The 27,149-nt window shown below is 39.2% G+C and overlaps 2 protein-coding genes across 12 annotated transcripts in view; both read right to left on the bottom strand.

Annotated features, from left to right (window-relative positions):
• Positions 1–14: 14 nt before the first annotated feature.
• Positions 15–19,393, bottom strand: BAG2 (BAG cochaperone 2). Its single transcript, XM_003404126.4, has 3 exons — positions 19,179–19,393; positions 6,585–6,694; positions 15–4,961 (listed from the first exon to the last, which is right to left on the bottom strand). The coding sequence occupies exons 1-3, from the start codon at positions 19,289–19,291 to the stop codon at positions 4,549–4,551; spliced, it is 636 nt and encodes a 211-aa protein (XP_003404174.1). The 5' UTR covers positions 19,292–19,393; the 3' UTR covers positions 15–4,548.
• The window catches only part of ZNF451 (zinc finger protein 451), a 140,582-nt gene continuing 120,018 nt past the window's right edge, over positions 6,586–27,149 (bottom strand). For 5 of the 11 annotated variants that reach the window (XM_064287623.1, XM_010586897.3, XM_023544651.2 and 2 more), the window contains one exon: positions 19,488–23,273. In XM_064287623.1, coding sequence (XP_064143693.1) covers positions 23,227–23,273 — 47 coding nt within the window. In that variant the 3' untranslated portion in view covers positions 19,488–23,226. Of the gene's footprint in view, positions 6,695–19,485; positions 23,274–26,661; positions 26,855–27,149 lie in introns of those variants that run through there. The other 6 variants (XR_010322373.1, XR_010322382.1, XR_010322372.1 and 3 more) reach the window with 3 other exon arrangements.

The raw sequence follows: 27,149 nt of genomic DNA, 5'->3' as shown, positions 1-27,149 counted from the left end.
AAAATTTCATGAAAGATAAATTCTAACAATCAAAAAATAAATACATTTCAAAGCAAGAATTTTGTGTGATGTGTGATGTGTATCATGAGTATATTACAAAATAGTAAAAGGTATAATGCTATCTATGTCTTTAAAAATCAAAACAACCAAAAAATATTTCCTATTTCAGATAAAAAATCAGTTGCCGTCAAGTCGACTCCAACTCATGGTGATGCCGTGTATCAAAGTAGAATTTACTCCACAGAGTTTTCAGATACTCTGCCAATATTTAGCAACTTATTTTACTGATACAAAAAAAAAAAAAACCCAAACCCATTGCGCTCGAGTTGATTCTGACTCATAGCAGCCCTATCGGTCCAAGTAGATCTGCCCCATAGGTTTTCCAAGGAGCACCTGGTGGATTCGAACTGCCAGCCTTTTGGTTAGCAGCCATAGCCCTTAACCACTACACTACCAGGGTTTCCCCATTTTACCGATAGTGGATATTTAATGAACTTAGTATCACTGGTTTATATAATTTTGTCTTGGAAACACAATTTCCTTTATCATTTTGTTAATCTTTTTTTTTTTTTTAAATTTTTATTAAGCTTCAAGTGAACATTTTCCATTCCAATCAGTCTGTCACATATAGGTTTACATACATCTTACTCCCTTCTCCCACTTGTTCTCCCCCTATTGAGTCAGCCCTTACAGTCTCTCGTTTTGTGCCAATTTTACCATCTTCCCTCTCTCTCTATCTTCCCATCCCCCCTCCAGTCAAGAGTTGCCAACACACTCTCCCGTGTCCTTGTTAATCTTTTTTAAGGAAAAGTTGTTTTAGTCTTGTCTGGAGGCTTTTGGCCCTCAAATAACACATTTGTTTTAACCTGTGGTTATTTGTTTAACAAGTGTGTTCTAGGTGTCAGGCCCCAGCCTAAGCACCTTGCACGAGATACCTCATTGAAACCTGTAACTCATGGGAACACAATTGCCCCGATTTTACAGTTGGGTGGACAGGGACCTACAGAGGTTGTGACTTTCCCTGGGGCTCTCCGCTGGTAAGAGGTGGGGCTGGGCGCTCACCCTGGGCTTCCTGCCGCAGTGCTTAACGGGGCAGTATTGTGCCTCCTTTGTGTGTTCTGTTTTGTCCCACAACTGGTATCTTCAGACCTCTGAGGTCTGATGATTACATTTGGAAATGTATTTATAATACACCCTGGATTCAAATGCTGGGTCAGTTTTCCAATGCCAGATTTTTCAGCTTTTTTCTGACACCCTTTGTCAAACTCTTTCACAAACTGCCCACCTCAACCTGTTTGGTCACCCACGGAATATTGCATATTAAAACTGGCAGTTACTGAAAGCGGCCTTCACCAAACTGTGTGAACACCACACTAATCTGAATGCTCTCCATATGCCAGGAAAGTGTGTTTGCTACAATGTATAGTGGTTTGGTTTGAGATGGATAGTTAAAAAGACTTGGATGGTCCAGTTCAAGTTGTTTACTCAAGTTGTATACTCTTGTTCATGATTTAAGACTCAAGAATGTGAGCAGGTCTCCACTATTGTTGCCTCTCAGCCATTTTCATCTTGCTTGGTTTATGAGTGGTCGCTTGCTCTCTTGACACACACACAACTAGAGGGTGGCTAAGCTCAAGCTCACTGGCATCTTGTTGCTTTTCCAGGATTTTCAGCTCTTTTACTTTGTCCTTGAATCAAGCCCTCAGAAGTATCACCCATATCTGTACTGCAAATGTATCGGCATTTATCACCATCAGTTATTCAAAAGGAACAGATGGATGTTTCCTGATTAAAATTATTGTGTATTTTTCTAGTTTGCCAAATCTTACTCTGCTGATTTCAGCAGTTGTTAAATTCTTTCATACTTTCCAATTTTAACTGTTGCAGCAGAGTTCCCCAATTAGTTGATCACTTCTTTAGGGCGAATTGTAGGCATTTTGAGTGCTAGAGCTCAGTCAGCATGAAGGACCATGCCTGCACTCGTTGCTGCGTCCCTGTGCATAATACCTCACTTGGCTAATGTTTTATTAAAGGGGGGACAACATTCACATAGACTATAGTGTGAAAGGTGCCCTCTGCAGGATGCAACACTGGTACTGGGAGAGACACTAGAAGCCACCAGTTCACATGCATTACTATAGCTTTCCCCTTTCTATCCCTCTGAGAGCTTTAGGATTTTTTTTTTTTTTTTTTAATGTCAGGGGTGTCTAAAGTACCAGAAGGGTCAATTCTGTATGTCTTTTAACTGGGCAGGGTTTTCAGTCTGTTGATAAATACTTAGTAGTCTTCTGCCATCTCCTCTGTAGGTCCTGCTATTTGTCACACTTCAGGGGGCCTATCCCTAAAAGGGAAGGCAAGAAGCAGGCTTCAAGGAGAAGCGCCAGGGGAGGGATGGCAGAAGGGCTTTCCTAAAAGTGCAATGTTGTTGCTGTTGTTAGGTGCCGTCGAGTCGGTGCTAGTAATGATAAGGGATTGGGGTAGGGCTGTTAGGGAAACTGTCAACATAGGACAAAAACATGTACTCAATTTCCTATAGTCTAAATCGGATTATTTTCTACATAAAAAATAGCTTAAGTGAAGATAAAAATGTGACTCCTGTCATGATCTGAATATAACTTACACTTCCATCCTTACCAATAAAAATACATGTTAAGACATACTGGAGTCCCTGCCCCCTTGGATGTGGCTCCAGCTGGAGGTACTGAGAGCTGGTGATACAGCAGACCACAGACCCCAAGCAGTCTGGAGACGGTAGATAAGAGCTCTTCAAGTCTGTAATAAGTAATGACTTCCAATAAAACTACACTGCAAAACATGGGAAAGAGGAGGATACAAAGGCCATGGAGGCAGACACAGCTGGAAAAATTTGTGGTGGGAAAAGTCCTAGACTAACAGGATAATGGGAAAGGGGAATGTTTCAAAGGGATTTACAGATGCTGACAATACTTGGGAACCTGAGAGAGATGTCAGAATGTCCATTTCTTAATTTTTTTTAAGAAAGCAAGCTGGTAAAGAAAAAGATGGCAAATAAGAAAATCTTTAACAGTGGACCTGAAGACAGCCTATCAGAGTTGGCTAACAAACCACGAGGCTTGCCACAGATAGCTGTAAGAAGTAATGTTTCTCATGAAGTGGAAAGATTTAATGAGGTAGAGTTGGTACTGGCAAATGAAGCAGCCATGAAGTCCTCAGATTGGAATTCCTTTTTATGGAGAGACTCAGTGGTTTTGTTCATAAGATGAAGCTCAGTAATTGTTATATAAATCTAGATCTTGAATTTTTCAGTGTGAAGAATACTTGTGTTCTAATGAAACTTGAGTTTGATGTATTCATTTTGAAGTAGTATTTAGGGGAAATGTTGCAGTTTTTATGGGTCAGTAACAATGGTTACTTTGACAAATACTGGTCAATTTTGTTAGTAAATAAAATACAAATTAAAATGAGGTTTTATATCTACTCTTAGAAAAAATTAAATGCACGTGCTGGAAAGATTTCAGTGAAACAGCTACATTTTAATTACTGAAGACAGTATAAATTGACATAATTCTTATACAAAGAAGTTAGGAAACAGGAGCCAGGCCATGAAAATGTATATACCCTCTAAGTAAATTCCACTGCTGGAAATTTATACAAAGAAAGTAACAAAAGAAAGAAGGAAAAAGTTCTCTGCACATAAAGATGTTGCAGTAGTATTAAACTGGGAAACCACCTACATAACCACTTAGAGGGGAATGAGTACGTAAATTATGGTACAACTACACAGAATATGCTAGAGTTGACAATTAGCAGACTTTATAGCAGCACTTAGCTAAAAAAAAAAAAAAAGCAAGTTACAACACTGAATATTTGTAATGATTAAAATTTTACAGAAACGTATTTGAAAAAAGATGAGGTGAACATATAGTTGTACACAGTGGTAAAATTATAGGTGATTTTCCTCAAACATTTTATGTCATGTTTTCATGTATATAAAAAAAACATGAGATACATAAATCTTTAAGTTCAAAAAAATTTGATACGGATGCCTCTAAAACCTTTGCTGAATGGAAGAAAGGGCGTAGGGAAAGCATCTTGTTTTGCAATTCCCTGTATCCTCTAAGCACAGTGCTTAACACTGGCGTGCACTTAAGTGTGTGCTGCTGCTTAAGGTAAAGAACTTCGAGTTGATGAAATGCCCACGTGCCTATTTGTTGCCGTACCAGACACAGCCCAGGAAAGAGCAGTGATGCCCTTTGCCCCTAGCTGAGCACTTATTTTTCCCCACATACTATGTATTCATCCACAGAATAGTAAAAAAATATATACAGACATTAGGTGCTAAATCCTAGTATAAGACAAGAATTCAATCTAAAAACTTGATAGGTAATTAAAATATTTCTAGTTTTAATTGTTTTATTTGCAAAACTGACGACACTGAAATATTTTCCTCATCTGAAACAATGTTCAGTATCGAAAGAGTGGTTATGCCTAACAAAGAACTAGTTACCACATAAAGCAGTATTTTATCATTTTCACAACATTACTTGTAAGTACTTGTAGGTTTCAAAACTAATTAAATCCGATTTCAGTGTTTTGTTGCAGAGTTTTGGAACCAGCTCCTTTAGAATGCTCTAACAGCTTGATGGCCTTGTCAGAGTTTTCAATATTTCTCAGCAGAGTCTGTAATCTTCTCTTAATTTTCTTCTGGTCTTCAAGAGCACAGCCAATTACTATAGATTGAAACTTCTGATCAACTGGCCCAGCAGGCACCTCAGAAGAGCAAGCACTGTACAGTGACATTAAATGACTCTTGGCATTTCCCAAATCATCCAGAAATTTACTGACCACCTCATCAATAATCCTTGTGGCATGCTTCAGGGATTCTTGCTGCTGGGGGTTTCTAATTGTTTCTACTGAAACTTCAACAGTGAGGGTTCGTCCCATCAAACGGTTTGCTGTTAGATTTAATTCTTCTCTTTCTCCTAAACAAAAAATTTTGAAATATCAACCAGAGACATAAACTCATCTATGTCAAGAACACTAAGACATTAATTTGTGGCTAAATCTGTTATTTTCTGCAAGTACCTCTGCTGTGAGTTTTTTAAAGGTAAAAGCTGAAACTACAGCACATAAGATTAACTGGTGGAGTATAATCAATTACAGAAAGAGGCTGTAGAATACCTTTGCCAGAAAGTCTGTAATACATGGGATACCAGATGACTTCTCAAATATTAGCATGTTTGCTAAAAGTTTGGGTGTGTGTGTATCTGTAACTGGGATGGAGATAAAATCTCTTAGAGAGCGAGCAGTGAGCATAACTGGAGTTTGTGCTGATGAGTGCTGTGGAGACCAGATGTCCTGGATCTCCATCAGGTCATGCCTATTTATATGTTGGCTCCTGTGCTGGCTGAGAAGACATGGCCATCATAGTGGAGAATGAGCTAGTCTCAAAACTAGACATTGACTTCATCCTCTCCAGACAAATTTAAGCAGTCCAGTGGGCTAAGCCTTGGCCAGCGCAAAGAAGCAATGGAGTGAAAAGGAGCTCAGTCAGCATTTCATTATTTATATGAAATAGCTATCTCGTTTGTCCTGTTCCTTAACTTCCTTTCTATTTCATTGATCTCTGGCCAAGATGGTAAGGAGATAGGCTAGATCATGAGCCTGTTGTGGATTTGTAGCGGTTTTTGTCCAGAGTTAGGCTGCATACTTATAACCTCACCAGCTACCTGGCCCACTAGCTTGTCCTGTGAAGCACCAAAGGAGCAAATTAGGAAGTCCAGTGTCAATGAAACTGGTTTTACAAGTGACCTATTCCTCTGTGGGCAAGCATGCTTTTCATAAGGAGATGATAGCACTTTTTAAAATTTATTGTGCTTTAAGTGAAAGTTTACAAATTAAGTCAGTCTCTCATACAAAAATTTATACACACCTTGCTATGTTCTCCTAGCTGCTCTCCCCCTAACGAGACAGACAGCACACCCCTCCTTCTCCACCCTGTATTCCCCATGTCCATTCAACCAGCTCCTGCCCCCCTCTGCATTCTCCTCTCTCCAGACAGGAGCTGCCTACATCATCTCACATGTCTGTCTGAGCCAAGAAGCTCACTCCTCACCAGTAATGATAGCACATTTTTACATTCACGGTTTTTTGTTTTTTGTCTCAATTTATTTTCTCCAGTTGCTCTCTTTTAAGTTACATCCCAGTACATCTCCCTTTTGTGTTTACTTCTGCATCCAATCTCTCATCTTTTTCTTCTGCTTTTAAATGTCCTGCAGTCCAGTAAATGGCCAAGAACTGTACGTGTATGAACCTGAGGTAAAACACGTGGCCTAACTGCTTGGGGTCATGCTCTTCCCAACCCTGCAGGCCTTTTTCTATTACTTCCAGCCATGGTCTGGGGGTAGGGAGCACGGTGGAAGAATGACCTCTGGGTAAGTGGCTGCTGCAGTAAACTGACAGCCACAGCTGTGGCCTGTGGCTGACATTAAATGCTGAAGTCTAATGTACTCATACCCAAAATCAAGCAAAAACTGACCCCCACTTATCACAAAGCCCTGAACTGCGTGTGAGCGATGTGACCCCTCCTGCGGAAATGGTCTCACCATCACTGATCTGCCTCATGTCCTGACTGTTCTGGATACTGTGGATCATTTCCAGGAGGATTTCTTTCTCTTGCTCAACGGCACTGGCTGCTTCTCTCAAAGCTTCAACCCTGTATAAATTGGGAAAACAAAAGAGTTATTATATGAAGGGTGTTCTTTTATTAAACTTCATCTCTGTATCACTCCATCCAACTCAAGTTTAAAGATCACTAGGAACATTTTTAAAAAATAACTTACTGCTTATTTTTATTCTTTCATCTTTCAATTCTTTTTTATCCACTTACCCCACTGACAGGGCAATCATTCTACTTAATGTTATTTGTATTTATTACAAAAATCTGTATTACTTGTGTGTTCACGTATTTTTATCTTGTTTCTTTCTTCATTCACTTTATCAAGAACCATCCATGTTCCTATGTGAACACCTTATCAGTAGCTTCTAGCAGCTGCATAACTCCATGTGTGTATCCACCTGAGTTTACCTCTCTACTGTCTCACTGATGGTCACCCAGGTTGTCCCCAATCACCAAACATAAGCTTTAGCAAGTACAAGTTGCCTTATGAACCTGAGTGAGAATCTTCTTCAGATATATATTCAGGGCAGAATTGCAAGGACACAAAGTATGTGTACCAGGAATTTGACTTAGCACTGCCAGACTGTTCTTCAGAGTGGCTGTACCAGTCCATATTCCCAGCAGCAAAGCCTGGGAGTCCCTGTATTCCCCCAATCTCTACCAATACTCAGCATTTTCCAACTTTACATTTGCTGCCAGTCTAATGGGTGTACAGTGATATGTCAGTATTTAATTTGCATTTCTTTTATCACTAATAATTTTGGATATCTGTTCACACCCTTGTTAGCCTGTTCATAGTTTTTGCCTATTTTATCTTCGTTAAATAGGGGTTACTGTCCTCTTGTTATGAAGCCCTGGTGGTGCAGTGGTTAAGCACTTGGCTACTAACTGAAAGGTCAGCAGTTTGAACCCACCAGCTGCTCTGTAGAAGGATGTGGCAATCTGCTTCCGTAAAGAATACAGCCTGGGAAACCCTATGGGGCAGTTCTACTCTGTACTATAAGGTTGCTATGAATTGGAATCGACTGACGGCAATGGGTTTCATTTTTGGGTCCTTTAGAAAACTCTGGTGGTGTAGTGGTTAAGAGCTTCGGCTGCTAATCAAAAGTTTGGCAGTTCGAATCCACCAGGTGCTCCTTGGAAACTCTATGGGGCAGTTCTACTGTCCTATAGGGTTGCTATGAGTTGGAATCAACTTCATGGCAATGAGTTTGGTTTTTTTTTTTTTTAGTTAATTTGCAGGCATACTTTGTATACTCAATACTCGATTATTCCCTTACTGGTTTCAGGAACTGCAACCCTCGTCTCCCATCTTAGGCATTAATTTTGGCTGGGATGTCCCTTACTAGGCAGAGATCCTTATTTTGATATGATCAAATTCTTCTTTTTTCCTTTTTCTTTGCCAAATGTTTATGCTTTTAAAGTTTATTTAAGGGAGTTCCCCACCCCAGTTGTTGTTAGCTGCCACTGAGTCAGCCCCCAACTCATGGTGACCCCATACACAATGGAGTGAAACACTATCCGATACTGTGTTTATCCTGTTGGGGGATCTGACTGGTTGCAGATCAGACCTTTGTGATCCACAGGGTTTTCACTGGCTGATTTTTAGAAGTAGATTGCCAGGCCTTTCTTCCTAGTCTGTGTTAATCTGGAAGCTCCACTGAAACCTGTTCAGCATCGTAGCAACAAACAACGAGCAAGCCTCTACTGACAGATGGGTGATGGCTGTGCATGAGCTGCACTGGCTGATAGCTGAACTCAGGTCTCCCACATGGAAAGCAAGAATCTACCACTGGAACCACCACTGTCCTCATTCCCTACCCCGAGGTTAAAGGACATTCTCCTACATTTTCTTCTACTAACTCTACAGTACTACTTTTCGTATTTACATCTTTAATCCACCTAGACTCCAACTTCTTGTGTGGTTAGGTAGAGATTTTGTTTTTTCCCCAAATAGTGACCCACTTTCTCCAAGATTATCTACCCAGCAATCCACCTTTTCCCCCCAAATTTATGTATTAAGTCTACCTCTGAAATCTCTATTTTGACTCTTGGTGTATATATATATACACACACACACACACACAGTGCTTTAGATGAAAATTTACCAAATAGTTTCTCATTAAACGGTTAATACGCAAATTGTTTTGTGACATTCGTCGCTAACCCTGCAATGTATCTCTCCCCTTATCTGTCCCAGGTTCCCTGTTTCCAGTCATCCAGTTTTCCTGTCCCTTCCTGCCTTCTCGTCTTTGCTTTTGGGTTGGTGTGCCTATTTAGTCTCATATATACGACTCAACTATGAAGCACATTCCTCACATGTGTTACTGGTTGCCCTATAGACCTGTCTTAATCTTTGGCTGAAAGGTAAACCTTGGGAGTGACTTCAGTATTGAGTTAAAAGGGTGTCCATGGACCACACTCTTGGGGTTTCTCCAGTCTATCACACCAGCAAGTCTGGCCGTATGTATTTTTTTATTAAAAGAATTTTTTTTTTTTTTTTAAGTTGGGCATTAGGTCAAAGTTTATGGAGCAAATTAGTTTCCCATTTGATAGTCTGTACATAAAGTGTTTCGCTCCCGACAGCGTGTCAGCACTCTCCCTATTTCCACCCTGGGCTACCCATTTCCTTTCATGCTGATTTTCTACCTCTTCCTGCCTTCTCATCTTTGTTTTGGGGCAAGAAATTGCCCTGTTGATCTCAAATAATTGACTGTTCTAAGGAGTACATTCCTCTCGGGTATTATCTTGCGTGCTTGTCTACTGTTTGGCTGTGAGGTGGTCTCCAGGAATGTCTTCAGTTCTACGTCAGAAGAGTGTTTTAGGACCACAGTCTCAGGGGTTTCTTCAGTCTGTCAGACCAGTAAGTCTGGTCTTTTTTGTGAATTTGATTTTTTGTTCTACATTTTTATCCTGCTCTGTCCAGGACCGTCTGTTCTGATCCCAGTCACAGCAGTTGGTAGTAGTAGCCAGGCACCACCTAGTTGTTTTGATCTCGGGGTTACATAGACTGTGGTTCATGTGGTCCAATAGTCCTTTGGACTAATTACTCCCTTGAGTCTTTGGTTTTCTTCATTCTCCTTTGTTCTACATGGGAAGAGACCAATAGTTATATCTTGGATGGCTGCTCGCAAGCTTTTCAGATCCCAGATGCTAGTCACCAAAGTAGGATGCAGAACATTGTCTTTGTGAAGTGTGTTGTGCCAACTGATGTAGATGTCCCCCAGGTCTATGGTCCTTTGTCTTTTAGCCTAGAAACTTCATCCTGCGAGGTGTTTGGTTATGCCTAACAGGTTTCCCTGGCTGTACCCCTTGTGGGCTATATGAGTCGTACCTATAGACATGTATGTAGGAATATCCACCGTCAAACCTTCATCTGTCTGTGGGTGTGTTCCCTTACATCCTCCCACACCTCTTTGCGTATCTATCTATTTCCATTAATAAATTATTATTTGTTAATACTATTGTTGCAGAATTGTCTAAGCAACAGTGGCTGCCATACTTGTCCTTTATTCTTGCGTTCCTCTCAGTGTCCTCTCTTGCCTTGGTCACGTAGTGCTGACGTCCCCCATATTATGTAGTGCTGACGTCCCCCTTTCCCTTCACCAGTATTAACTCGTGTCTTCTATCTAACTGGTAATTTTCCCTTCCTCTCTCTTCCCCATTAGTGGATTTGATGGTCTTGTACCAACATCCGTGTTCTTTTTATAGCATCAGTCTTATAATATGCCATAATATTTGGTAAAGCAAGCCCCTTAATCTTCTTTAAAATAATTTAGCTATGTATGGACCTTTATTCCTCTATATAAACTCCAGGTTAAGTTCATTTGGTTTCTCAAAAAAATGGGGGACATTTGACTTTTTTATAATATTATCATTCCATACAAAGGCATGGTATATCTATTTATTCAGATCCCCTCTATGTTCTTTATTAGAAATTTGAAGTACTTTTCATATTGGTCTTGTGGACTCCTGAATGTTCTACTTTTATGGATTTTGTTGCTGTTCTGAATAATACATTTTTATTATATTTTCTAGTTGATTACTGTTTGTTAGAGAAATGTTTTTGTAGGTTCATCTTGTAACTGCCAACCTTGACTTATACTTATTAATTTTAATGGTTTGTCTGCTGATTCTATTGGTTCTTCTAGGTTGATGACCATATCACCTGCAAAATAAATGATTTTTTTTTTTTTATCTCTTTTCTTCCAAGTCTATTCTTTCTTTTTTTTTTTTTCTTTTATGGTACTTACTAAGGTCCTCTGGTACTGTGCTAAACACAATAGGAATAGGGGGGCATCTTTGTCTTCTCCCAAATTTAAAGGGAACACCCCTGTATGTTTTTGCAATAAAGCCATGATAAAACTGTAGAACCACTGCTTTCCCTATCCCATCCCCAAATATACACATACAGGCACTTACTACATACACATTCACATATCCAGTCACTAAATCACTAAGCTGTGGAATCATGAGGCAAGAGAAAAAAAATGTAAAGTGCTCTATTTTCAGGGCACTTTCATTTTCTGATTACAGTAACTAAGTAAGTTCCCAACTTCTGCAAAATGAAATAGTGACAGACCTATCCCCAGTATTTGGACAGTCCTGGAAACATGAGATCATGGAAGAGCTAATCCTGATTGCTGCCTTCAGTGGACACAGGAGGAGCAACTTTACCAACGTTTTAGCACGTGACCATTCCATTTATGGATCTCCCCCTCCTCACCCCAACCATTCATATGCCTTTCCCCATCAGTCACCCACCTATTATACTCCAAAATAGCACTGATAAGACTATAAAATCACAGAATCTCTTTATTCTTTAAAATAATAAATGCCCAGCTTCGTTTCTAAGAGCCAGTAAGCAGAAAGCTAATAAGAATCTCATGTTATAAATGTGGCTGAAAAACAATATTCTATAAAATAGTAGTAATACAATATCAGGCTGTATTCCAACACCATTCATTATGTACTTACACATTTTACATTAGCAAAGTCTCAGATAAACTAGGGCCCAGTACGTATGAAAGAGACTGAGTTGGCACTGATATGAAATATTTATGCTTAAAACAAACCACGGCCCCAATATTTAATGACACCCGTGAGTCATGTGATTGGTAAATGAGAAGATGCTGAAAGAAGAGATTAATTTTTCAACACTTGAGTTTGTACTAAAATGTACGATGAAAAGAGAGAACTGAGTGTTCAGAAAGGATTCATTTTTAACAGTAAGTTAAAACTGTAAATTCTTGGGATTGTTAATAAGAAAGAAAATGGATTAAAAGAAGGCATTCTAGAAAATAATGAATCTATCATAAAGAAGATATTTTGTCATTGAGATCAAATATAGAGAAAAACCGATGGCACTTTTAAGTTTTTTTTCTTACAATAAGACTTCTTTATACATAATAGAAATTTCATCTTTTATAGAGCTTTTTATATACACTTTTATGTACACTTTTTTCATTTCATAGCAAAAGTAAAACATTATTCTTCAGAATGTAGATTCCAGGGAGCTTCTGGCACCATAGACCTTTATACTTGCTATTCCTTCTTCCTAGAACATTTTTTCTCCCTAACCCTTGTCTACTGGGTTATCCTCTTCCAAATCCCAACCCCTTTGGGAGGAATTATCTCCTTAACAACTTCCCTCTTCCTTTCCCCTGAAGCAATTAATGCCTCCTTTGGTACTGTACGGAAACCCTGGTGGCGTAGTGGTTAAGTGCTATGGCTGCTAACCAAAGGGTTGGCAATTCAAATCCTCCGGGTGCTCCTTGGAGAATCTATGGGGTAGTTCTACTCTGTCCTATAGGGTCGCTATGAGTCGGAATCCACTCGACGGCACTGGGTTGGGTTTGGTTTTGGTTTGGTACTGTACATCTGTCTAGTATATGGATTACATCTTACATCATTTTAAAACATTTTTTTATTGTGGTAAAAATACATATAATAAAACATACACCAGTTCAACAATGTCTCTATATAATTCAGTGACATTTCAATTGTATTCTTCATGTTGTGCAACCATTCTCACTATCCTCTTCCAAATTATTCCACCACCATTAACAGAAATATACTGTCCCTTGAGCAAAAAGTCCTCCTTCCCCTGTACATCGTATTTTTAATTTTTCTTTTAAAAGCTGAACCTCGTTTTCTAGCTAATTTAAATATTTGTTCTGCTTATCAGCTATTGCTATCCTTAAACTCTTATGCAAGTCTTTTTGTCTTCAACTTTTCCCGTTAGATCTAGGAAATTCTTAACCATTCTCTCTTTGACTTTTGCCTCTCCCCATTCTATTTTCTTCGGAACTCTGGTTAGACAAATGTTGGACCGTCTCACTTTATCCTTCATGTCTCTTCTACTTTTTCCATCCACATTTCATTCTGCTGTATTCTAGGTAAATTCTTCAGCTTCTTCTTTCTAGTTCATATGGTCTCTTCTCAGCAGTGTCTGTTTTTTCCCTCTTATCTTCTTCATTTCAGTTTTCTTTTTCACTTCTTATTTTGGCTTCTTTTCTAATCTACCTCATCAAAAAGTGTGTTGCTTTTTACTCAGGTTTTCAATTAACCTCTCTTTAAAACTATTAAACGTACTTATATTCTGCACCTAATAATTCCAATATCTGAGCTTTGGTTTTGCTGTGATTTCTACTGGCTCTAGTTCACAGTACCTTGATTTTTAGTGTGTTGTTGTTAGTTGCCATCCAGTCGATTCCAACTCATGGTGACCCCATTTATGCAGAAAGGAACTGCTCCACAGGGTTTTTAAGGCTGTTACCTTTTGGAAGTAGATCGCCAGGCCTGTCTTCCACGATGTCTCTGGATAGGTTCGAACCACCAACCTTTTGGCTGTCAAGCACTTAACCGTTTGCACCATCCAGGGACTCCTTAGTGTATTTAGTAATTGTTTATGATGAGCTTGTGTTTCTTAAGGCTTAGGTTGAAGGTGCATCCAGAGGGGTCCTGGGGGCATTGCCAACCCTAATCATGGTCAAAAAAGGTTTTCCACTAGCAAGCAGCTATCTAAGATGCATCAATTGGTCTCAGCCCACCTGGATCAAAGGAGAATAAAGAACACCAAGGACACAAGGTAATTATGAGCCCAAGAGACAGAAAGGGCCACATAAATCAGAGACTACATCATCTTGAAACCAGAAGAACTAGATGGTGCCCAGGTATAACCAATAACTGCTCTGATAGGGAACACAACAGAGAACCCCTAAGGGAGCAGCAGAGCAGTGGGATGCAGACCACAAATTCTTGTGAAAAGACCAGACTTAATGGTCCAACCGAGACTAGAGGGACCCTGGTGGTCACAGCCCCCAGACCTTCTGTTGGCCCAGGATAGGAACCATTTCCAAAGCCAACTCTTCAGACAGGGATTGGACTGGACGATGAGTTGGAGAGGGATGCTGGAGAGGAGTGAACTTCTTGGATCAGTTGGACACTTGGGACTATGTTAGCATTTCCCCCCTGGAGGGGAGATGAGTGGATAGAGGGGGTTAGAAGCCGGCAAAATGGACACGAAAATAGAGAGTGGAGGGAGGAAGCGGGCTGTCTCATTAGGGGGAGAGCAATTCGGAGTATAGCAAGGTGTATATAAGTTTTTTTGTGAGACACTGACTTGATTTGTAACCTTTCACTTAAAGCACAATAAATTTTTTTTTTTTTAAATTCTAAATTGTCAATAAATACATGTTAAAAAAAAAAAGGTTTTCACTTCCTCATCTGATTCCTCTACACCAGGGTTTCTCAACCTTGGTGTTACTGACATTTTGGGCCAGATAATTCTTTGTTAAGGGGCCTGTCCTGTGCATCATAGAATGTTTAGCAACACATAATGCCAATAGCATTCCCCCTGCCCCCCAAGGTTGTGACAACCAAAACTGTCTCCAGGTATTGTTAAATGTGTCCTTGGGGGCCGACTCACCCCCAGTTGAGAACCACTGCTCTACAATGTAAGGTACAGGGCTGCTGGCTAACAACAGTTCATGCCTGGTGCTGTGTCTATTATTGTGCAGATATTGTGCAGGAGCAACTTTAAACTGTCCTCATCTGACAACACTCCTCTTGGCAACGAGGGGTAGTCCTGTTTTTACTAACAGATCCCGAAGGCAGCTACATGTCCAAATTGGGAAAGATCCACATCAAGGCTTGCCTGGGCCGTGCTCCTGGAAAATTGTGCATGAAATCACAACTAAACAAGCTGTGGCAAAAAGAAATTTTAGTCGGAATATTTATATGAGAACAAAATTGGGGCACCAAATCCTCGGCTAGTCCTAAGGTCTTAGCCATCTCACAAATCTCTGTAGCCGAGGTATCAAAAGGACAAATTATTGAGAGACTGTGGAGATGCACGAGGATGATTTCACCAAGACTGCAGCTGCTATTGATACGTCAGCTAGTACAGTCTATAGTGGAAACTGCAGAGAGGCTTTTTAGTCCAACTGTTCAAAATGGTGCTACTACTTACCAGCTGTGTGACTTAAACTCGGCCTCAACTTCCTTACCTATAACATAGAGAGAGTTTAGGCGAAGGCGCTTGTGATCACACGAAATAAAGCAGGTAAAGAGTTTAACACAGTGACTGACATCAACTAAAAAATGTATATGTTAATATGTACAATCTGTCTAAAGTTGGTGCTGGCATATATTGGCTTCATGACTGTTATTATATACTTAAAATTATGAACTCAGAAGCCCTGGTGGTGTACTAGTTAAGTGCTATGGCTGCTTACCAAAAGGTTGGCAGTTCGAATGTACCAGGCACTCCTTGGAAACTCTATGGGGCAGTTCTACTCTCTCCTATAGGGTCACTATGAGTCAAAATCAACTCTACAGCAGTGTATCATTATGAACTCGGCTTGTTAATAACAAGAATATGTACTTTCATAAAAAGGAGAGAAAATAGCAAATGCTCATATCATGGATTCATTTAGAACAAATAATTTCTAAAATAGGTTCTTAAAACGATAGTCCTTTCTTTTATTCAATACTCCATATCAAAGAACTCTCCAATGGCCCCTTATATTTTAGGTAATGTAAGATTCTGAAGGATTTTCCTAATCATCACCAAAATATTTCATTGCACTGGCTACACAGACATGAGACTGGTGTTTAGTGTTAGGAGCTACCCATTAGTAGTATGGCCTTGGGGAAGCTACTTAATCCCTCGGGACTTCAGCTTCCTCATTTCTAAAAGAGATAATACGTGCTCTCCTCCTGCCTCAAAGGGTTTTGTAAGGTTCAAATGACAATGTATATGAAAAGTGCTCTTTTAAATTACAGGACTTTATACAATATTAATTATGATGCTCTCTTGTATTGACTGCTGGAACACTGGCACACCCTATCAAGAAATTTAAGCAACAAGAAACTTTAACCCAGACGAATGATCTGTATCGGCCTCTGCCTGAACCTTTCGTTTCTGGCTGCTGTTCAAGCCACTACTAATGGCTGATAGGAAGCAGAAAGGGCCACGATGTGATCAGTTTGGGGAAATTTGTGAACAGTCAATCTCCCAGTCCTGTCATTTCCCTTCCCCCACCATTCTCCAAAACCCACTCCTCAAATATCTTCATTACCATCCAGAGCCTTCTAGGAGCTACCCAATGCCTGGCACATAGTGACTGTTACATATTTACTGAATTTTTTCATCTGTTTCAGTAACATATTCACCCATATATCATTCCTATATTTTGAAATATAACATTTAACATTAAGAGAATTTAGATATAAAGTGTTAAGAGTCTGGAGAACTGGGCTTCCTGGGTTCAAATTGGAGTCCACTACTCAGTCATTTAACTTTCTAAGCCAAATTTCCAGAAAGGCATGGGGCCTGGCATATAGTCAGTGCTCATTAAAGGAATAAATGTTAGCATGACTATTTCTTATTAATAATAACAATAAAAAAACCAAACCCACTGCCATCTAGTTGATTCTGACTCATAGCAACCATACAGGACAGAGCAGAACTGCCCCATAGGGTTTCTAAGGAGTAGCTGGTGGATTTGAACTGCTGACTTTTTGGTTAGCAGACATACCTCTTAACCACTGTGCCACCAGGGGTCCGTTTCTTCTTAATAATAATTATTAATTGCAGTAGTTGTTAAAAAAGTAACAATAACAAACAAGTTGGGTGTCTTGAGCCACTGCAAAATGAAAAATTCAGACTCTGTTCAGAACTGGTTATGAAAACGTGGAGAGAAATGAATTACCTCTTTAAGAGGAAGGAACAAAGGAGATGGAGTCAAAGAAGAAAGGCTAGTGTCATGATAAAGTATTAGAAACAAATGGAATTCTTTAATGATTTGTAGAATGCTGCCAAATATTTTAAAGCATTTTAAACATACACACCAGCTCGTAATTCAAATCATACAGCATTTGGCATAATCTTGCTTTCAGTTTCATATGGAAGAAATTTCTTTCTCAATCTACAGAACCAGTGTGATTGGAGAATAGTAAACGCGTGCTTCTAAGTACAAAATGGTAACATTTTCCTCTACCTAATATACCCCGCGTGGTTTCAGAACAACTTTCATAGGAATGGCAGCATTTTTTTCTATCTTTTCTTCCCTGGTGAAATACTTCCTAAGTTTTCAGTTTCGTTTCTTTTTTTAAAGGAAGAAATAGAGCTTTTAAAAGTCTAGAATTATTAGAAAAGTCCTTGAAATGAACAATTAAGACACATATTAATCAGTAGTCCTTCCTCCTCAGCTCACTGGTTAATTAAGCAAGTTGTAATTTAATCACTTACATGCAGTAATTATTTTACATTAATCAAACATCTGACTATAATAATACTCAAAAAACTAGATGCTTTCTTTTAAAGAGGCACACTTGACTACTTTTGTACCCACCACGTGTGAGGTATTCTGGTTTCAGGACAATGACTCAGCTTGAAGGAGGGGCCACGCCCTCCTCATTCTTTTAAGGAAAAAACCGTTTCTTTCTGAATTGAGGAGACTCCTGAAAAGTCAGAAGACATGTTCTCAAAGTTCTAAAGACCAGGAGAGAGGTGTGAGTTACTTTTTACACTGCTGCATGGAGAGAAATATTACTCTTAGAGACAGAAAGTCGTTGAGGCCTTTGATCTCTAGTTTTGCTCCACTTTCTCTGGGTTGAATGGGTCAGGTTTACTATTTTTGTGGAAATTCACATAGAAGCATTGTTTCTGTCTTGTTCCATTTGTCTCATTCTGAGCAGAACCTCAGAACCTGGCTTAGGGCTCAGATTTCTCTGTTGCCATTCATGAAATCGTCGTACTGGAGAATTTCTCATTCTCTGACTCTTGGGAAAGTTGGAAGTGCCTCAGTGCTTAGAGAATACTGTGGCTATTACTTTTCTTGGAAAACATACATCTCTTTTTGATTTGGTATATTAATCAGGAGAGATAAACACATACATGCAGCCCTTCTTACACTTTTTGGCTCACATACACCTTTTTGAACCTGGTGAAAACTGTGAAACAAAACTCTGTCCAATTTCGGGGGGTTCCTGTATGCCTTAGTAAGATCTTCGTTTAAGTACATAAAGCTGTACACAGATCAAAACGTTCATAGGAAACAAAAGTTTTCATATACTGTTAAAGGAATAAAAAGTATTGCCAAAATTTATTATAAATTCAGAAATTCTATACAAGCCTACCACTGCATTAATTACTTAAAAAAAAAAAAAACCGTCGCCGGGGAGTCGATTCCGACTTGGAGCGGTTAATCACTTAATGAAATCTTAATCAGGTAAAAGGGGAAACTATGTTTTCAAGCTTTCAGGCCACGGTGACTAGCACCTTCAAGAAGGTGTCATGTCAGCACAGTGACTTCCATATAAGAAGGTACACAATGAATATTTAGAGACTAAGGGAATGGCTGAATACAGTATGCGGGGTTACCAGAGGAAGGGAAGCTGCGGTGTCTTTATTCCATAAAATACCCAGCTACTGTTCACCCCACAGCCCAGCATCTGTCCCACTCCTCTCTAAACCTTGCTTTTGGGTGGATTCCTTTTTTTTTTTTTTTTGCTCTAAAGCGTTCTGGAGCAACAAAACTGATCATTTCATATCGGGGGCCACACTAAACTGTTGCCTCCCTTAAAAACGCATAACAGAAAAAGTGTTAAGTTAGAAACATTTGGAAGGACCATGTAGAGGCACAAAGAAGGTTCTAGAAGTTCTGCTCACCAGGAGTGCCACAGTCCCTAATCTCAAACAATGTCATCGTAACTTTTATCTTTTCTGATTTGTATTTTCTCCGCTGCCAAACGCCCAGACACGTGAATCAGAATGTGACCACCAATAACACGCTCACAGGTTTAGCTTAAATAGAATCTGTCCTCTCTCGGACAAGGAGAAAAAACACCAAGAAACAAAACCGCGCCATCTCCACCAAAAACAAATCTCAAGCAAGCACGGCTCTTGCTGCACAGGCAGCCCCGGGAAGGCGGGACGGCGCCCGGCCGGCCAGGCCCCGCCCGGCCCCGGCCGCCTCCGCATGGGAACCCCGCCGCCGCCGGCCGCGCTCACCTGAGCTCCAGCTGGTCCAGGCTCTCGAGCAGGCGGCTGGAGCGGTCCGCCATGGAGGAGGAGCGGCAGAAGCGTCCTTCGTTGGCTTTCGCGTTGATCTTCGCCTGAGCCATCTGAGCCTCTGAGGCGGGGGGGCCAAGAGGTCACCGGCCTCTCTGGCGACAGCGGCGAGTGGAGCGCTCCCGGGGCCGCAGGCGTCGCTGTCACCGCGCGGGGCGACCGCCTCCTTCTGACGCCCGCGGGGGACGGCCCGGCAGACGCGCCGGCACTGCTGCTGCCGCGTGGCCAAAGAAGGACAGACGCGGCGCCCGCGGGGCTCGGGGGCTGCTGCGGCGGTGGGGCGGGGGGAGCGAAGTGGTTAGGGACTCGCGGGTCACCGGGTCTCCAGGATAGGCAGGCAGAGCAAGGGGACCTGAGGAGCAATGCCAGGCAGCCTTCAAGGAACCCAGAGGGGCGGACACAGGCAGCGGGTTGGGCACAACGCGAGCGGCTGGTACTTTTGCTCGCCGAAGTCTGGAACAACCGACGCCCACGCGGAGAACGCCCCGCCTCCTTCCCCGGAATGGACCCCCCTGCTCGGTGCAGCCTGAAAGTAACCAACGCCCACAGGTGGGTGTAGTGCTCAGTGATGGCTTCTTTCAGTTTCTCCCAGCACCCATAATTCACAGCAAGGAAAAAAAAAGTTAAAAGTCCTTTGATGTGGGCAGAAATGGTCCCTTTGGGGAGCTGAAAGCATTTATGTACAACCCCTAGGCAGTCCAGACCTGTCCTGTTACCCGTCCCTTTCCTGAGATGAAAATCACAGCCTAGACAACATTAAGCCTATAGACAGAAAAAAAGCTACCACACCTGTCTGTCTAGCTGGATATGGGAAGCAAGATGAATTTGCTTCGTTTCCACCCATTCTAATGAAGCAATTTTTATTGATTTGTTTTTACTGTTTATTCAAAAAAATTATTCCTGTAGGAAGTGACTGAAATAGTTGGTATTAACAATGAAGGCCATTTTATGTTTAACTTATTTAAATCTCCTAGTAACAATGGCAAGATGCAGTAGTCCACTAGGTGAGATACCATAAAGGTCGGTAAAAGATTGGAGTAGGTCTGGGAATATAACGATTTCTGTTTAAAGGAAAAATTTGTTTTGTTCCCATCTTATTATAGCTGTGTGTCATACAGTAAAGGCGAAAATGTGTAGAGCACAGAAAATGACAAAACCGTTTAAAGCTGAATCACAACCTTTAATCAGACATCAAAGCCATTTAATACTTGAACATAAGGCCCTTAAACCCAGATTGAAATTCCCTCTGAACTCATTCTAAATACTAATGAACTATTGGTGTAGGAGATTATTTGACCTCATTAAACATATTTTGTCATATTGTGACACAAGCTCGGAATCTGAAGACATTTTGTTAATGGTGTGAAAGTCTATGAAGTAAATTTAGAACCATGCTGAACTCTTTCTCTGATATCCTAGATCCAATCCATGAGTAAAATCCGTTAGCTCTACCTTTAGAATATATCCAGATTTTTCTCCCCAATTCCACGGCTACCATCAACTCTCACCTGGATTGCTCCAGTACCCTCCTGTCTGGTCTCTCTGCTTCTACTCTTGCATCTCATGTCTTCTTGATAAAGCAACTATAGTTAATTCTTTTAAATAAGGCAGATCATACCACTCATTCTCAGCAACCTAGAATGGTTCCTCATGCGAGAGAAAAAGCAAGTCCTTAAAAAGGCCTAAGGCCTTCCATGCACAGTTCCCCACCTCAATTCTCCAATCTTATCTGCTGCCCTCCTAGCTCATCCGGCTTCGGCCACACTAGCCTTCTTGCTTTTCCTTGAATATGCTAAACTCACTTCTAGACCTTTTCACTGCACCTGGAACACTTTTCCCCATATATAGTTGCATGGCTCACTCCCTCACCTTCTTTTGCTCAACTTTACCCATCAGAGAGATATTTCCTGACCACCCTATTAAAAATAGTAAGCCCCTCCTTCATCACCCTTATCATCATCAGATATACTGTTTTGTTTACTTGCTTATTATCTAAAACTCCATCCAACCCCCTCTCCCCAAATGTGTGCTCCACAGAGGGGTGGAGGCTTTATTTTGCTAACTGGTACATCCCGAGTACTTTGAACAGTTGCTGGTACATGGTAGGTATTCAATAGTTCTTTGAATGAATGAATAATGTAATGAAAAGCATCTTTATGTTAGAAACATTTACTTTTGATAAATAAGCCATATGACTTTCTCTAATGTCATCCACTTGATTATATCTTCTCCTTGTGTCTAAATTAAATTCAACTATGACGTACTTTTAAATGACTTTTAATTGCTTTACAGGTAGAAATACAATTGGTGACAATTATTAATTAAAACATTAAACTACCTCTTCTTAAAGGTCATGATGAAATATTCCTTTCCTGTCATTTCAAAAGTTTTGGTTACTCTCTACCATACAAACCACAAAAGCTTATTAATGGAATATCAGTGTACATCACACCCATGTATGGAACTCTGGCAAAGAGCTACTGTCTCCACTTGCCCCACATCTGCTAAACCACTCTTCTTCCTGGACCATTTTTTCTGCTCCTATTTAGAAAGCTCTTGCAAGTATCTTTAAAGTCCGGCTTAATGAGTACCTCCTAGAGCCCTGCTTGACCACTTCAACCTACAAATTGAAAGCATAATGTGGTCATTTTAGAATGATGACAGGTAAATTCTCAAGCTATGGTGTTTTAAAAAAATGTAAGCAGGGAGGAACAGAACTGACATCTTAAGAAATACACAATTTGGTTTTCAATGTGGGTTGAAAAGGCTGTTAATAATAATAAAAAAAAAACAGTAATTCCACTTTACAATAAAATATCCAGTGTTACAGAGAAAGAACAAAATTCTGGCCATGGTATTTTTTGTCTTAAAGAAAGCTTTATGTTTAAAGAAATGTTTTCAAGTTTGGTAAGTAATTACTACTCAGTTTTTTAATGCTAAAGGATTTCTGGTCAAAAAACATGAAACACACACAGATAGTATCATGAGCTCTTCTTACTTTGCTATTTATGTAATATTTTTACTATTCACAATGGGGCCTCAACATCTAAAAAATTAAATATGTAATCCAAATGCAGGAAATTGACAATTCAATGAATAACTACAATGAAGCTACTTTCATAAGAAATAATTTTTTTAAAACAGTTAAGGAAGAATATTCCTGAGTAGGCCTTACATTATTTTTTGAGGAATATTATGTTTACATAAATATATTTAAAAAAGGACTAAGATTATTAAAAATAAGTGTAATTCTACACAAATATTTTAGCATCATTCCCCTTCAACAGTAGCTCATACAAGTCATAGAAAAGTCTAAGCAGGTAAAAGGAATAGAAAATGTTTCCTTTTAATTATTTCAAAAAAATTGATTTTTTTTTTTTTCTAGCAATGTACTCCTCTAATTAAAGCAGGGATATACATTTGAGCAAAACCCAAAAGGGACATTGTTGGTAAAAATTTTAATCTATTTACATGATCAATTTCCACTACTCTGGTCTAATAATTATAAATAAAGATCTCAAAATGTATTTTATATCAATGCCACGTGAGAAGATTTACAGAAAAATTGAGCAGCTTTATTTCTATTCATTTTCACTCCTAAAAAAATAAACCAGAATCATCTGTACAGTACAAATAAAATTAAAGAACACATATTTGAGAAATATATAAACAATAGCCAAGATTTTTTCTATTTTTTAAAAATCATTTTAATCTAAGTATATGCATTCGAAGTTAGCTGAGAAACGAATACCTACATTAGAATACATGATTTATATTTGTATTAATATATATTCCATTCCTTCTGAACATTTTTGCCAAATAGCACAAAAACACAAAGCAAATATCAGACTCTGAATACATGAATGCAAAAGCATATTCTCAAATACATTTATGCTAGTAGATTTCGGTGTCCTTTAGAAAACAAACTCTAGAACTCATCCTGAGAATCTCTTCAAGGCCACTTGATGTTGTGTGGTAATATCTTTAATTACATATCCTCAAGACTTCTTCTAATAGCTTCTTCTAATTCCACATCTGCATTAAAAAACATAAATTTTAATACTTAGGGCAGAAAGCTAATAAACATGTGCTTTATATAAATCTCATCAAGCACATTCACCTTTTCAAAAAGAAAAGGAAAAGTAAACTGGAAAAACTTAGGATAACTTGGAAGTTTTTCTTCCATAAAATTTGAGTATTATGAAACATGAGAATCTGGATATTACCTCAAAATGAAATTCAAAATACATGAATATAATGTGCTAAGGACCTTGCAAGTTATTTTCATTTAGGGATGGCAGTCAACTGGCAAGTAATCACTTATTTCAACATTAAAAAGAAAAATCTACGTGACTTATTTCCAAAAAGACTTGAAGTGATGCATATGAATCTTAAAACAAATAGAAAAGCAAAACCACAAAACAGCAAAATCTCACAGGCTATCAAAAATTTAACTTTAACATTAGCAAGTGGCCATCTAAGACGCATCAATTGGTCTCGACCCACCTGGAGCAAAGGAGAATGAAGAACACCAAGGACACAAGGTAATTACAAGCCCAAGAGACAGAAAGGGCCACATAAACCAGAGACTACATCAGCCTGAGACCAGAAGAACTAGATGGTGCCCGGCTACAACTGATGACTGCCCTCACAGGGAACACAACAGAGAACCCTTGAGGGAGCAGGAGGGCAGTGGGATGCAGACCCCAAATTCTCATAAAAAGACCAGACTTAATGGTCCGACTGAGACTAGAAGGACCCCAGAGGTCATGGTCCCCAGACCTTCCCCAAAGTTAACTCTTCAGACAGGGATTAGACTGGACACTGGGATAAAAAATGATACTGGTGAAGAGTGAGCTTCTTGGATTGAGTAGACACATGAGACTATGTGGGCAGCTCCTGTCTGGAGAGCAGATGAGAGGGCAAAGGGGGTCAGAAGCTGGCTGAATAGACATGAAAACAGAGAGTGTAGGGAACAAGTGTGCTATCTCATTAGAGGGAGAGCAATTAGGATTATATAGCAAGGTGTATATAAGTTTTTGTATGAGAGACTGACTTGGTTTGTAAACTTTCACTTAAACCACAATTAAAAAAATAATAATTAGCTTTGGGATTCCTAGCGTCTAAGACAGAGTAAAACTCATGGCTACATAACGGTCATCTGAGAAGCCTATATGAATACATATGTACTCATTTAACAGGTAATTACTGAAGGCCCCCTACTTATTAAGAAGACACATAGGTATTCTTGAGTTCATCTCCATCACCTCCATGGGAATGATGCTAAAGCCCAAAAACTCACTGGCGTTGAGTTGGTAGGATAAAGTAGAACTTTGCCCCATGCGGTTTCCAAGGAGTGGCTCGTGGGTTTGAACTGCCAACTTTTTGGTTAGCAGCCTTAGTTCTTAACCACTATTGCCACCTGGGCCCTGGCTAAAGCCCAGGAGGGTAGAATTAAGTGTCAGCTTCTTGGTGTTCGCTAGCTTCTCACACTAGATTTATCTCATCTCATTTGGTCATCAGCATAGGGAGTCTCTCAGAGCCTACTTGGTTCACAGGCGCTAGTGATCCCTCTAAAATGCAGCTGCACCTTTCTCTGAGCTGGGGGCACTGGTGTTGTATCATCTGTAATTGAAAAATACCGTAACCTCATATAAAACGTGTGAAGTTTAAGCTACATTTCTAACATCAGTGAGCTGCTCTAAGTTGAATTCAAAGGCATGAAAAAATACAAAGAAAAGCCAAGACATTCTTAGCAAAGAAGAAGACGACTTGTTTAAGATAGGAAAATTTATTATAAAGTTACAATAATTAAGAGTGTGTTATTCATGCAAGAACAGATAAATAGATCAACAGAAAAAAACAGAGAGCTTGAAAATAGATCCACACATATATGGACACTTGATTTATGACATATATGGCACTGTAAAACACTGGAAAAGATGTCTTTTTAATAAATCATGGAGGGTCAATTGATCGGCCAAATGATAAAAGAATTTTACCCTTACACTACACACAAAATATATTTCAAAGTTACTATATACTACTTGTGAAAGGAAAAACAACAAAGCTTCTAGAAGATAATACAGGAGAATATCTTCACGATCTTAGTGTAGGGAAAGATTACTTAAAGTGGATTAAAAAGCATATGGAAATTAATCATGTGCTTTATGTCTCATCAATCACATTCAAAAGGCACCATTTAACAAGTGTAACACCATGCAATAGAGTTGGAGAAAATATTTGCAACACATGGAACTTGAGTCCAAAAAGAAAGGAAGTATTTTCAATCCAGAAAAATCAATAAGAAAAAGATAATTCAATAGAAAATATCAAGAAATTGAAAATACATTCTCAAAAGATTATGTAAAAATGGCCAGTGTTTACTATTCATCAGAAAAACATTAAAACCTCAAAGAAATATCAGTACACACCCATCAGACTAGCTAAAATAAAAAACACTGAATACTTTAAATGACTGGCGAGAACACAGATTAATGGGAACTCACATATACTACTCAGAAGAATGAAAATTGGCACAATCAGTTTGGAAAAACAGTTTGGCATTGCCTACTAAAGTTGAACATGACCAATTCAACTTCTAGCTAAATAGTCCCCAAAATGTGGACATATGTGCACCAAAAGACATGTAAAAGAATGCTTACAGTAACATTACTTGTAATAGCCAAAAACTACAAACAATCCAAATGTCTATCAATAATAGAATTAATAAATTGTGGTGTATCCACAGAATATTATAAAGGTAACGGAACAAACCAAAGCTACATGCTAAGACATGGATGAATTTCTAAAACAGTGTTGAGTGAAGGAAACCAAACACAAAAATAGATAGCCTATACTTGTGTGGCACAATATGACGCACATCAATTATAGGTGGCTATTTATGTTTAAATTAATTAAAATTAAAAATTCAGTTCTTCAGCCACACTAGTCACATTTCAAGTACTTAACAGCCACATGTGTCTAGTACCAAATGTATTAGACAGGGCAGATACAGAACATTTCCATTATCACAGAAAGTTCTATTGGGCAGTAATGATATATATAATCCCATTTAGATAATATTCAAAATCAAACACTATTAAACTAAATGTTTCAAGTCACAATAGTGGTTAACGTGGGGAAGGAGAGCAAAAGAATTAATTTGGAGAGGACATGAAGGGGATTCTAGGGTACTAGTATGCATTTTTTTAACGTGAAACGTGGTTACACACTTTGTGAAATGTTTCGTACATTTTTTGTATGTGTTATACTATATACACATACACACAGAACCAAAATACTGGAGAATAACAGCAGCAACAACAACAGCATGTAAATTGAGGGCAAGAATCAAAGTAGAAGTTTTTTTAAGGCCCTTTTATTGCTCCAGAGAAGTGGACAGGATATAGGTATACTTTACTCTTTAAATTGTATGTTGTTGTTGTTGTTGTTAGGTGCCATTGAGTCAGTTCCGTCTCACAGCAGCCCTATGTACAACAGAATAAAACACTGCCCAGTCCTGCGCCAATCCCATGATCGTTGCTCTGCTTAAGCCCATTGCTGCAGCCACTGTGCCATCCATCTCGTTGAGGGTCTTCCTCTAAAATTCCAAACTAACCACAAAAGAATAGAAATAAAGTATATAACTTATAAAAACAAAGAAAAAAGAATTAAGAATAAGAGCAGAAATACATCAATATTTACATTAAGCTTATATGAACTAAACCGGACAGTTAAAAGATTGGATTAAAAAAACAAAAACCAACTGTATAGTTCCACTTCTAGTAATGATACAGTAGTTTATATTGGATGCACCTTCCCATGGATAACAATTATAACCTCTCATAAACAATAGTTAATACACAATTATTTTAAGGCATTACAGAGCAATCAAAAGCAGAGCAAAAC

Source organism: Loxodonta africana, chromosome 1 (assembly GCF_030014295.1).
Source record: "Loxodonta africana isolate mLoxAfr1 chromosome 1, mLoxAfr1.hap2, whole genome shotgun sequence".
Classification (NCBI taxonomy): Eukaryota; Metazoa; Chordata; class Mammalia; order Proboscidea; family Elephantidae; genus Loxodonta; species Loxodonta africana.
Note: the sequence above shows the minus strand (reverse complement) of the source record. Positions and strands in the feature narration are given on the sequence as shown.

What these genes read in the sequence shown, in the direction of transcription:
- BAG2 (XM_003404126.4), bottom strand. Translation starts at nt 19,291, where the DNA reads ATGGCTCAGGCGAAGATCAACGCGAAAGCCAACGAAGGACGCTTCTGC. An exon ending in CTGGACCAGCTGGAGCTCAG is followed by an intron (nt 6,695 to 19,178) that starts GTGAGCGCGGCC and finishes CAATTTATACAG; the next exon opens with GGTTGAAGCTTTGAGAGAAG. An exon ending in CATGAGGCAGATCAGTGATG is followed by an intron (nt 4,962 to 6,584) that starts GTGAGACCATTT and finishes TTTTTTGTTTAG; the next exon opens with GAGAAAGAGAAGAATTAAAT.